This window comes from Echiichthys vipera, assembly GCF_963691815.1.
Source record: "Echiichthys vipera genome assembly, chromosome: 18".
Classification (NCBI taxonomy): domain Eukaryota; kingdom Metazoa; phylum Chordata; class Actinopteri; order Perciformes; family Trachinidae; genus Echiichthys; species Echiichthys vipera.
Window position 1 is genome coordinate 28403661 of NC_139843.1, and position 13899 is coordinate 28417559.

Sequence of the window (13899 nt, forward strand, 5' to 3'; positions counted from 1 at the left end):
GAGTTTTTGTGCGTCTTGTCGACTGTTTTTAAACATTTTCATCCGACCAAATCTGCAGTAAACACTCCACCTCCGCATCACATCAACGTGAACCTTTCACCGCCATTGTTGTTGTTGTTAAATGTCCGCGCAAGGTCCGTCCTTCTATTTACATGTCCGAACAGGCGGACATAACGCTACTGCCGTAGAGCTCGTGCTTGTGCTCGTACACGTGCGCACGCTCGTGCAAACGGCTCCGCTTAAGCCCACCTCTTTCAAGCAGGCCGTGGACGGCCCGCTGGCCGCAGTTATGCGCGAAACGGGTGCACTCACACTGCTAAAAGGTACTAGGCTTTAGCTGAAAAAACGGTTTTGGCCCCGGCCAGAAGGACAGTGTGAGTACGCCCTTAGTGATACCAAGGCCAGTTCTGGCTCTGAATTCATCAGGTGTAGCAATATATAATTCAGTGCAGGGCCCGGATTTGTTTTAAAATTGCCCGAGTAAAATAAAATGTTTTTTCTTTTCATTTAGTACTGGTACAGGACCATCATGTTGATGCTTCACAAGAAAGAGTGAGATCTCTGACAGTGGGAAATTATTTTTCAAGACAAGAGATACACATCAAACAAAGGTAGTTTGCATCTTTCAATACAGGCACATACAGGGACAACAACATTGATTCACGAAAGGACCAGGTGAGTCATTGCATTAGGCAGACACAAAGGCAATGGCTTGTGTCCAGGTGCATGTATTCGGAACCCATAGCGCGGACAAAGTGAAAAAGTCAAGAAGTAGCTTCATTGCAACAGCCCAAAAGTCAGAGCGGCCAGCCGTTTAAAAGCACAAATATTCGGGAGTCGACAGAGAAAGAAAAGTCATAGAACCAGTAACAGAAGACCCACGTAGCCAGGGACAGAGGACCCACACAGCCTGGAGGGCTGCTCACCAGCCAACCAACTGCCAGCAGCTCAGCAATCCCGCAGACAGCCAACCCACATAGCTGGGAGAACCAGGAGTCCAGACGCCTGGTCAGTAGACCCACCAGACTCGAGCAGGCAACCAACGGCCAGCTGCCAGCTTGCCGCAGACGGACCCAGCTGAGGCTCTCCCCTAGAGGATCCACGGTTGAATATGGCTGGCAACCAGGTTGTCCACTCACCAGCAGGCGCACTAAGAGCGTGCTCACACTGTCCTCCCGGACCGAGACCCGGACTTTAGGGTACTTGTCCCCCCTCCCTCTCCCCCCGCGCCCCAGCCCCGTTTGTACTCACACGGCCAATGCTTCTTGCTGTCCATACGCCATCACGCCGTAACACGTCACACGCATTGATCGCGTGTGTGTGGCTTTGTTTACAAATCTTTCCACAGACCTCAGAGTTTTTGTGCGTCTTGTCGACTGTTTTTGAATATTTTCATCCGACCAAATCTGCAGTAAACACTCCACCTCCGCATCACACCAACATGAACCTTTCACCGCCATTGTTGTTGTTGTTAAATGTCCGCGCATGGTCTGTCCTTCTATTTACATGTCCGAACAGGCGGACATAACGCTACTGCCGTAGGGCTCGTGCTTGTGCTCGTACACGTGCGCACGCTCATGCTCGTACATGTGCAAACGGCTCCGCTAAAGCCCACCTCTTTCAAGCGGGCCGTGGACGGTCCGCTGGCCGCAGTTGAGCGCGGAGCGGGTGCACTCACATGGCTTAAAGGTACTAGACTTTAGCTGAAAAACCGGTTTTGGCCGCGGCCAAAAGGACAATGTGAGCAGACCCTAAGTCAGGTTATTCAGCTGAATGGCAGAGATGTTATAAAGTCCTAACGGCTCAGCCAGTGTTCGTGAACTGCTGGAGGGGAGATGCCAGCAGACACAAACAACTTGCAGATCAGAATGGTAATTTTTGTTAATTTGATCAGTTGCTGTTTAAAGAGGCAACAGAAAGGTGTTCCATACGCAAACAAAACTAAAAACATGAGCAGTAAAAGTCAGTAAAATATGCATAAAAAGACACTGGAATCAGGAGCCAAACAGTTGCATAGACGTGTGCTTGGATTGAAGACACAATTGAAGTCTGCATTGTGTCAAAAGAGAAAATTTCAACAATGTTTTCTTAGGGCTATAGGATTCATAGGAGCTGTAGTGGGTTTCTTAGGGTTTCTCTGGGTTTCCAGAGATTATCTATGGGGTTTAGATCTGGACTCTGGGCTGGCCATTTCATTGTTTCAATACTCTTATTCTAGGAACTGCTTCACCTGTTTTGCAGTGTGACAGGGGGCATTGTCTTGCAATAAAATTGTGGGCTGATTGGGAGACATTGCAGTGACGTATTGCATGTTGCCGAAGGAGGTTCAATTAAACATTTGCATTCACCCTGCCATGTAGCTGTACAAGAGGCCCAACTCCTGCTGCAGAAAAACCATGAAAAACATCCCCAAACCATGACACTTCCTCTTCCAAATTTAACAGACTTCTTTACACACTTTGGGTTCTGTCGTTCCCCAGTCCTTCACATGCACTTGTTTTACATGGACAACCGGCCTGTTTGAGGGATTTAAATTAATTTGTGTCCTTGTTAAGTTCAATATTCTTGAAATCACAGACTGTGAACGCCCAATCTCTCTCTGATGGCTGAGAGGGTCATCCCTTTGGCCTTCATCTGGACAACCTGCTGTCGCAGGGTTTCAGTCACCTTAGAGCAGCTTGCCATCTTGAAAAGTAAACTGGGAGTAGGTCCTAACTTGCTGATTTAGGAGTAACTCATAAAAATAAGGAGCATTTCACTCCTAGTTTTAGGACTTCTAACTTTTTAAGATAAGTGTAATTCACAAAGCACTTTAGCGCTAAAAGAATATCCTAAATCTATAAAAACATAGGAGTCCTCTTGAGGACTAAATGATACTTAGCTTTAAAAAAAAAGGTATCACTTTGATGGAGATGACATTATGAAAGTGGTAGAGTTGGTCGGGGATGATCAAATCATCAACCAATAAAAACCACCCAATATCATACAAGATTAAAGTTCTTACAACTCTCCGCTGTTTGACCACAGGAAAAATGCAGCTGTGAAACGCAGACGATGTTGGCGCCTCTCAGCTATCGGTCAGGAGGATTTTGCACCAGACAATAAATGCCCTATCTAGACCACACATAGTGCGGCTGTTCATTCACTTCCCCAATGAAGTTTCTATCATAAATTCACTCTTAGGGACTCATTCCCTCTCAACCTCTCAGTCTTAGCTTAGGAGTCCCTCCCACTCCTTAGTAAAAGTTGGTCTCAGAGGCTTTGGGAATAGGCCTGTGAATATTCTCATTTGTCCAGGTCATCGTTATCCCCAAAGTAATTTCAGTCAAAAGCAATTGGACTTGGTTATTTGTCTAGGAAGACCTTTCACCTCAGGAATAGGTTTGAAGCAATTACCCTTACCTAAGATCTTTTAGTGCTCCTTAGGAGTACTCTTAGTGCTAAGATAAAATGTTTTGTGAATACGGCCCCAGGAGAGCTGCCAGATAAATAGGGTGTGTCCAACTAAGTAAATAGTTATTGGTGTTAATCTGGCACCTGGTGACAAAGAAGTACCTGAAATGATCTCTAATTCTGCTCACTGTTTTTTTCACAAAATAAAGGTTTCTGTTGAAGTGCCTTGGTTATTTAAAAAAAACATGCTAGTACAGCAGTGGTATAGCCACAGAGGATATATCAAATTCTAGAACAAATTTTTAATACTTGATTTATTCTGAAATACTGTTGTTTTTTTATTGATCAGAATTTTATAGAATATCAGCTGTGGATATACCTGACCTCATATACTTTGAGCTTTGGTATGATGATCAGAAGAAATGGACAGCACCTGACTTAAAAATACAAGTGTCACAGCAAAGGCTCTGAATATTTATGGCCATGTGATATTTCAGTTTTTGTTTTTTCTCTGTTTTTTTGAGGGGAAAAAAATCAACTTAAATGATTTTAGCAAATGGCTGCAAATTAACAGAGTGAAAAATTTAAGTGCTCTGAACACTTTCCATACTGTACACAGTCAATTATCTTGATAAGATATGCAAACTAAACCCTTCGACAGTTTACATTCACATACACAAATGTTACTGTGACAGCATGTTCTCAGATTGGAGGCTTTACTCACAGTGGAGGAACTTGCATGATGTCCCCAGTGAATGCTTTCAGCTTCTCCTCCATATCCAACCTGCTTATGTGTTCTGTGGGCAAAAATCATCCTGTAAACCAGAGACAAACTGCACAAAGAGAGGCATGCTGTTCACATGAAATTATGTCATTTGTACTTCAATATTTACCAAAGTCTTTCTCCAGAATCACGCTTCCAGAGGCATCATGAGTATCTGTTGCTTTCCCCAGTTCTCCCACAGCAATATATTTCTGAAAAACAAACGGTACACGCACAACTTTGTCGTCTGTGTATTGATAACAACATATGCTATCTGAAATCACAAACACGGGCAGCGCTATGCCGCCATTGTTTGGTTCAGTGTAAAAAAGAAAAGCCAGTCTACTTCATGATATTGTGGAATCTGTTAATAATAAAACCACTGTACACTTCCTGCTCAGCTGCAGACAGATGCAAGCCTCTTTTACACAAAGTGAAAAAATTTAAGGGGGTAGAGCTTTTTACCTGAAAACAACCGCCTGCTGCAGCAGGAAATCAGGTTGATGAGTGAACAAGAATAAGTTGCAGACAGTAAAACAAAGAACAATTTTACTGTGTTGACCTAGGAGACCTCTACCTTGTATGATTTCATGTGACAAATAAAAGTGATTGACAGACTGAGCTGCCTGATAATCCTCTGGAAGTTTGTCAGTATGAGGGACAGCTTCACTACACAGTCTTATCAAAGAGGTTATAATAGGCGACACTCCATTGACTCGCCAACATCTTTGTGCAGACGCTGACCATTTTAGACTGAGCAAAAGGCTCGCACTTATAACGGAGATACATAAAATATGCCATTCCTATTCACGAGAGGGGGTGAATCGGGTTGAAACTGCTAGTAAACAACAGCCATGGCAGTCATTCAATCTAAACATTTTCCCTTCACTTTTTTTTACCCGTTTGCAGCCATACTAGTGACATTAGTACAATTATGTTTTGCAATTCATGCAATACCTTAAAAAAAAATCTGATTTATCCACAAGCATTATATTGTGAAAATTCATTGAAAAACATATGAATACGGTTTTAGAAATAAGTTACCTTTTATTTTTATTTAATCATGAAATGTTTATTACATCTTTGTGCACCAAACACCAAGGAATATGCCTTATGTGAAAAATGAATGGCAATAAACATTATTCTTATTCTACGTTAGCTTTTTAATTTTCTCTTCTCTGGGCTCTAACATTGTTCAACGGTTTCTATTAAAATGTCCTTTTTTTAATGTGTTTCTATTGCAATTTGTCTCTATATTTTTGTTTTTATGTATATGTCTACTCTTAAACATAAGGGTAGCACGTCTTTTCAGGAACATACTAATAGCAGACAAACCAAAATTGTTGATGCATTTTCATAAATTTTTGGACAGAGTCAAAAGGCTATTTACAAGCATTAATTGACAGTTCATATATTTAACTCCAGAATATTTTATATCATGCCAATGTCATGAAAGGCTGTAAAGAAGGAGTTATTAAAAATGAGAAAATCTGTTTAACAAAGTCAACTATAAATGTGTATTTACTGTAGAGTAGTTAGTTGCGCTCATTGGAAAATTGCAGGTTTTGCACCCACCTGGCTCACCTGTAAAATATGAAAATGTATATATGGCAACATAAATATAAGCCCATTACACATCTTAACTTACCTAAAAATACTCTGGGGCGAAGAACTTATTCCACTAGGTACTGATTACACCATGTAATCAAACTTTTGGATTCAAATCATTATAATTTGGACTATGGCATTATTATTATTAGGGTCTGAGCACCGACGAAGTCGGCGAGGACCCTAATAATTGAAATGATGATTATGATTATTATTATTTAGGGCCCGAGCACCGACAAAGTCGGCGAGGACCCTATTGTAATTGTAATAATAATAATAATTATTATTATTATTATTAGGGCCAGAGCCCCGACGAAGTCGGCAAGGACCCTATTGTAGTTGGAATGAGTTTTATTATTATTAGGGCCCAAGCACCAACAAAGTCGGGGAGGACCCTGTTGTAGTTGGAATTATTATTATTATTACTATTATTAGGGCCCAAGCACCGACGAAGTCGATGAGGCGAGGACCATATCGTAATTGGAATGATAATTATTTTTATTATTGGGGCCGAGCGCCGATGAAGCCGGCGAGGACCCTATTGTAATAGGAATGATTATTATTCTTATTCTTATTAAGGAATAACTTTTATTTAAACTTTGCACACTGATCAGAAGTTGTGAAAAATTCTATTTTTTATGGGTCTCAGTCTTGGGCGTGGCAAATTAGCTCAATAGCGCCCCCTTCAATATTGCCCAAGTCGAGCCCCTCAATGCGCTTTCACTTACATGTATGAAAATTGGTTGGCATGTGAAGAATGCATAGAGACATAAAATAACCTCTTAGATTTATGTCCTAAACACAACAGGAAGTCCGCCATTTTGATTTAAACAACAAAATCTTTGCTCTGTACTTTGACGAACTCCTCCTAGAGATTGTAATGGAATGACTTCAAAGTTGGTCTCTACAACTTCAAGACATATGTCTTATTATTATTGTATTGTTTTGTTGTTACTATAGATGTTAGATAATTTATATCGTGTCACTTACGATTGTGTCTTGTCTGGTCTACGCATGGGATAGTGAGAAACAAATTTAAATTCCTTGTATGTCTTGTTCATGTAAATAATTGACAATAAAGCTGACACTAAATTGTGGAGCATATGCGTTTTCATGAACCAAATTTCGTCTACTTATTGGCGCCCCCTGCTGGTAACAAGAAATAACATGTTTTATATACTTTGATGTCATCGTCCTAACTGGTTCATCACATCCCCCTCAAAATTGGTGATGAGAGCCTTAATACGTGTTAGTGGCGGTGGATCCCACTCTCAGCCTCAACCTAGCATCGACTCGATGTTAGCACGGACATGGAGGAGCTGCGATGCACAACGAGCAGAGAAAATTACCCAAGGGATCTGCAAGTTCATTGAGATGGATATGCTTATTGGAACCAGCATATCACATTCCGTCTTGACGTACCATCACCCGACTGATAAAGACTCACTACAAAGAACGGAAGCAAGAGCTGTTAAAAGAATTACGCACAACTGAAAAAGTCGCTCTAACAACAGACTGTTGGACCGCGTTAACAGCGGAGGGTTACATCACCATCACCTGCCACTACATCAGTGATGACTGGCAAATGAACTCAGCGTTCCGACTTACAGATAGCCTGCCAGAACGGCATACAGCTGACAACTTCGCTGAGAAAACGAATGAAGCTGTGGAGCAATGGGGACTTGAAGATCGAGTTATTGCATGCGTTCATAACAACGCGGCCAATATTGTTGCTGCTAACAGTCCCACCAGAGTGAACTGGATTTCCGTTGCCTGCTTTGCACACACTCCAGTTGGCCATAAACAATGGATTTGCACTGTATCTACATTGGGTAATATCAGCGGCTAGTGAACTTGTTAGCCACAGCACTACAGCAACCAATGCATTGCAAAATAAACAGGAGCAAATGGGCCTCACAACCCAACAGCATATCCAGTCGTATAAAACATGTTGGAACTCCATGTGCGAGATGTTTGATCGGCTGGTGTTGCTGCGGTGGGCTGTTGCTGCTGTGCTCTCGGATCGAACCGTGACTAAGCTTCAAGATGCCAGGATCCTGGAGTTGAAGGATGAGTACTGGCAGATGATGGCGGACACGCAGCCTGTGCTGTCAGCACTCAAATGTGCCACCACGGTTATGTCTGCAGAGAAAGACATCTCCATCTCGAACACTTACCTCACTTCAGCCTCATCAATATCAACCTCATGCGCAGTGAAAAAGACGGGCCCAGACTCACCGAATTCAAAGCAAAAGTGAATGATCAAGCAAATGAGTAAGTTAAACTTTTTTTTATTATCTTAGTTTAAACTATTTCCATAATAAATAGCCAATTGGGTTAGGCCTCCCACCTGCTTTGTGTTGCCTTTTTAGGTATAGCTTTTTTTTCTTATTTATTCCCCCATTATACATTTACAGGTTCAGTCTGATGAGTTTGTGTCATCTGCCCCCATGATCTCGTCAATGCCCTCGTCACAAGCACCTGAGCTTTCTTGCCTCAACACAGAAAAACGCTGCTAATGTAAAACAGAGAGCTGGGAAAGGCAGTGGAGATCGGTAGAGCGGCTATCCCAGAGGCTGGGGGAGACTGGAAGCCTGCGTTGTCCGACACGGATAAGGGGAACGCAAGCACTGGAGTTGCGACCTCTCAGTCCCAGGTCTCTGCTATGACAACTCCTTGGGAAGCACTATACCACTCAATGAGTCTGGCATCTCAGCAGAACTTCAGAACTTTCTGAGGGAGCCCCCCCCCCCCCCCCACCCCTGGATTGCACCCCTACAAGCTGGTGGAAAGTGAATGGAATAAGGTTCCCCCGGTTTGCCAAATTAGCACGGAGGTATCTGTGCATCACAGCAACGTCGGTCCCCTCAGAGCGGGTGTTTTTGGTGGCTGGACTGACGGTCACAAGGCTGCGATCACGTCTGACTCCCCGAGCATGTTAACAGGCTCATCTTTCTCAACAAAAATCAGTGGAATGGTGCTGAAGTTATATGTGAGTTACTGGTTCTTTTCTTCTGGAGCTTTGTTAATAAGCCCAATTCATTGTTTATCATCTCGACTGTGTGCCTTTGTTAATTTTTGAGTTACATTGGATAAAACCTGTCCGAACTAAGTAGGCTATGATATATTTTTGGTTAAGTTATAACATGATTGTCTGTTTGTATTAATATGATTATTTATATTCATTTTTTGGGAAAAAACAGGGGTCAGTTTTGTTTATGAGCACCGGCAGGCTTCGCTGCTTTAGAGCACAGCAGCGCATATCATGTGTGACCGTTGAATGCATCAGGAACTTCCACGAGATGTTCATCTAATAATAGAGATCTAAATGTGGAAAACACGCTGTGTTTTGTATTTTCATTGCATTTTGAGTATAGCATAAAATATAGTAAATTTTTATGTAAAAATATTAATGATTAATCAAAAATCAACCGTTAATTCTCCTGACGATCAACTAAGACAATTTAATCAAATGCCCATCCCTATTTAAGACCTTCATGATGCTTGATCAAGTGGCTTTTGGCTTTTCATCAAATTCTGTTGTTGACCATTCTTCGCCACGAAACAGGAGGTGGTTGTAACAACATACATTGTCCAATATGCCCAAAATTTCTCATGATTCATAACAGTCCAGACCTGAACACATCTGCATTTCAATATTTAGTCATACAGATAGCGCCCCCTACTGGCAACAGGAATTAAACTTATACTGTGGGTTCTACACCTGATGTAGGGAAACAAGATGCATGTTTTGTGTGTGGGGTAATGACATGGCACCCATTTTGTCCCGCCCGCCATAAACAGGAAGTCGCTCTAACTCTAGCATGAATTGCCCAAACTGCAGTACATTTCCCAGAGATGATTAGAGTCGAGGCCTGAGGAAAACTACATGCCAATATCGACTAACAGACACAGCGCCATCTACTGGAAACTGGAAATCCAACTTAGGTGACAAAATGAATCAGATTTACATGTAATTCCCAATATCCAAAGCACACTGCCGCGAGTGCCGGCGACCAGCCACGCCCCCGACATGCAATGGGTGCAAGGGCTCATTCATCGCTGCTTGCAGCTTTAATTATTATTATTATTATTATTATTATTACATAATTACTGGGAAATTATTTTGTAACAGCAGTAGTGGGTCAGCAAATAAAAACTTTGTGCATAACATAAATAGAATCCAATATATACATAGTGTATATATACAGTGTGCTATAAAGAATAATAATATATACAAAACAAAAAAAAAAAACAGTAGAGAGAGCAGAGTTCTCTGTCAGGTAGAGGTGAGAGAGTTTTTATAAAAAGTGATGGATTGTGGCAGGAAAGAATTCCTGAATCTGTTGCTACGACAGCAAAGCTGAAGCAGCCTTTTGGAAAAGGGGCTCCGCTGTCTGACCAGTGTGAGTTGGAGAGGATTATCCCTGATGGATAACACTTTTTTCAGTGTCCTCCTCTCCACCACAGCCTCCAGAGTGTCCTGTTTGCAGCCAATCACAGAGCCAGCCTTCCTGATCAGTTTGTTGAGTCTGTTGGTGTCACTGGCGCCAATGCTGCTTCCCCAACAAACCACAGCAAAGAAAAGTACACTGGCCACCACAGACTGATAAAAGATCTCCAACATCTTGCTGCATACGTTGAAGGATCTCAGCTTCCTCAGGAAGTAAAGTCTGCTCATCCCCTTCTTGTAAACAGCTTCAGTGTTAGATCTCCAGTCCAGTCTGTGGCTGATGGTAACACTCAGGTACTTGTAATCCTCCACCGCCTCCACATCCTTTCCCAGAATGCACAGATGTTGGAAAGCCGTGTGCCTCTTCTTCCTGAAATCTATCACCATCTCTCTGGTCTTGCTGATGTTCAGCAGCAGGTGATTCTGTCCAGTCCACTTCACAAAGTTGTCTACTAGTGCCCTGTTCTCCTCCTCCCGTCCCTCACTTATACACCCAACAACAGCCGAGTCGTCAGAAAACTTTTGCAGCTGACACGACTCAGTGTTGTACTGAAAGTCAGTGGTGTATAAGGTGAACAGGAAAGGAGACAGTACAGTCCCCTGTGGCGCTCCTGTATCACTAACCACCAAATCAGACAGAAAACGGCGGCCTGCCTGTCAGGTAGTCAGTAATCCAGGAGATCATTGTGTCATCTACTCCCACCACCCGCAGCTTCTCCCTCAGTAGCAGTGGCTGAATGGTGTTAAAGCACTAGAGAAATCAAAAAATGTGATTCTCACAGTACCTCCTCCACCATCCAGGTGCAAATGGGCTCGTTGCAGCAGGTAGATGACAGCGTCATCAACTCCCAAGTGGGGCTGGTAGGCAAATTGCAGAGGGTCTAGCAGGTCTCTCACCTGCGGCCTCAGGTTGACCAAAACTAGTCTCTCCAGCACCTTCATGGCTTAAGATGTGAGGGCCACTAGTCTATAGTCATTGAGGTCTGATGGTGTCGACTTCTTTGGAACAGGAATTAGGCAGGAAGTCTTCCAGAGCACTGGTATTCTCTCTTGACCAAGGCTCAGGTCGTAGAGGTGTAGACAGGAGACAGCTGGCTGGCACATGTCTTCAGGATCCTGGGGCTGATACAGTCAGGGCCTGCAGCCTTATGCTGGTGGAGTCTCTCCAGCTGTCTCCTAACCTGGCCTGCAGTCACAGTCATGCAGCCTCCCCCGCATGACTGTGACTGGCGTTTGCCCTCTCCAGGCTGCCTGATGACTGTCTGCTGCTCACCTTACACCCAGTGATCTGCTTCATACCAGTCCACACATCCCTCACATTGTTCTGCTTGAGTTTGGCCTCCAGCTTCCTCCTGTAGGCGTCTTTACAGGTCCTCAGCATATCCCTGAGTTCATGCTGCACTCTCCTCAGTTCTTCCCTGTCTCCAGACCTGAATGCCCTCTTCTTCTTGTTAAGAAGGGCTTTCAGGTCATTGGTGATCCACGGCTTATTATTAGAGAAGCAGCTCACAGTCCGGGTTGGCATGGTGGTGTATTCACAGAACCTAATGTATTCTCTGATGCAGTCGGTCATGCTGTCCAGATCCTCTCCATGTGGCTCAACAAGTGCATCCCAGTCTGTCGACTCAAAGCAGTCCTGTAGTGCGTCAGCGGCCTCCTGAGTCCACCTCCTCACGCTCCTAGTGTGGACAGGCTGCCGCTGAACAAGGGGAATATACTTAGGGGTCAGCAGAACCAGGTTGTGGTTAGATCTTCCGAGAGGGGGGAGGGCTGTGGGACTGTATGCATCCTTAGCATTTGCATACAACAGATCAACGTGGCCTGCAGCTGCCATAAACTTCGCTGCATTGTTATTTTCAGCATGTATGGTGTATGGCAGAGATAAACCATCTATGAGATCAACTCAAAGATCGGAGAAGGAAGGGTGGACACTGCAGATATTGAGAATGGCTTTGACTACACAGCCAACCAAGCGCCACCGAAGGCGTTGTGACCCAGCAACCGGAGATCGGAGACTGTTGCCCACATCTAAAGAGGTTATAATAATCCTAGATATGGCTACTGGACTTGACGGGCGCTGACAGAGAACATGACTTTGGTGGGACAACTCTATATGCCTGGGCGGCATAGTGGTGTGTGGTGGCTAGCACTGTCGCCTTACAGCAGGAGGGTTCCTGGTTCGAATCCCCATGTCTGCGAGGGTTCTCTTCAGGTTCTCTGCCTTTCTCCCACAGTCCAAAGACGTGCACGTGTTGATGGTTGTCTGTCTCTGTTTGTCTCTATGTGCCCTGCGATGACAAGAAACCCGATAATAATCTGGATAAAGCGTTTACATGCCAGAGAACTCCGGTTACAAAAGGATTTATCTAGGTATGTTAACTGGGGTATGAGAACTCCGATTTTACCCGGGGTATGGTGTTTACATGGTGTTTGAAAAACCTGGGCATGCCCTTAACCTGATTATATTGGGTTTTTAAAAATTGCATGTAAACGCACTGATTGAGTCCTATTTGATACTGATAAAAAATAATCTTAAATATGGTAAGACTGTTATTCACGTCGGCGGTAATGACACCTGGTTACGTCAATCGGAGGTCACTAAAGTTAATGTGGAGTAGGTGTGTACATATGCCTTTTCCAACTCAGTATTCTATACAAACGCTGTCTGCCCCACGATCATTTAAATTAATTAAATCAAAAATTAACAGTAGAGGAGCTATACAGAAAAACATGATAAAAATGAACACCAAAATCTGTAGCACAATCGGAAAATAAAATGTGGACTTCTAAACATCAGATCTCTGTGATCTAAAGCTGTATTAGTAAATTATTTGATATCAGTCAAATTCGATTGGTTTTAGTCAGAGTGAACATTAACCTACTGACTATTTTAATCACACCCTCGTTCTTGTTTTGTCTTATGGTGTGGAAATTAAAGACTTAGGGCGCACTCACTGTCCATCCGTACCTGGGGAGGGGGGCTGTACTAACGTTAGTTTCTTTGAAATTGATCACCTTGTTGACGGTGTTCAGGCTGACTACGAACAACACTAGACTCTGTTGCTCCTTTAAAACAGAAGATAATGAAACAAAGGAAATTAGCTCCATGGTATAACTCACAAACCCGTAAATTAAAACAAGTATCGCGCAAATTGGAAAGTAAATTGGCGTTACACTGAACTGAACGAATTTCACTTAGTTTGGCAATAAAGTCTTAAAACATACATAAAAGGCCCTCCCCAATGCCAGCACAGCCTATTACTCATCTTTAATAGAGGAATATAAGAACAATCCTAGATTTCTCTTCAGCACTGTAGCCAGGCTGACAGAGAGCCACAGCTCTACTGAGCCATGTATTCCTGGTTCACCTACAGCCACTGTATACCCCCCCCCGGTCCAAAAACAGCCGGTGACAACTTGCACTATCAGGAGGTGGTCCCCTGAGATGGAAAGTCCCCTGAGAGACTGTTACAACACCACAGTCTGGGATGTGCGGATCAACCCGCACGGTGAGGACATAGAGGGGATAACACATTGTCTGACTGAGTATCTGGACTTCTGCACAGTTGTGGTCTCCCCTGTCAAAGTTAAGGCTGTCCTCAACAGGAAGAAGGCTGCCTTCAGGAGCAGGGACAGGGAGGCCATGAAGGCAGCACAGCAGGAGGTGAAACACTGTGTGAGG

At 43.5% G+C, this 13899-nt stretch overlaps 1 protein-coding gene across 1 annotated transcript in view; it reads right to left on the reverse strand.

Moving 5' to 3' along the window:
* The window catches only part of trub1 (TruB pseudouridine (psi) synthase family member 1), a gene marked incomplete at its 5' end in the record, with an annotated part of 31917 nt that overhangs the window by 11396 nt on the left and 6622 nt on the right, over positions 1 to 13899 (reverse strand). The window contains 2 exons of the mRNA XM_083933421.1: positions 4118 to 4190; positions 4287 to 4368. Coding sequence (XP_083789547.1) covers positions 4118 to 4190; positions 4287 to 4368 — 155 coding nt within the window. The remainder of the gene's footprint in view (positions 1 to 4117; positions 4191 to 4286; positions 4369 to 13899) is intronic.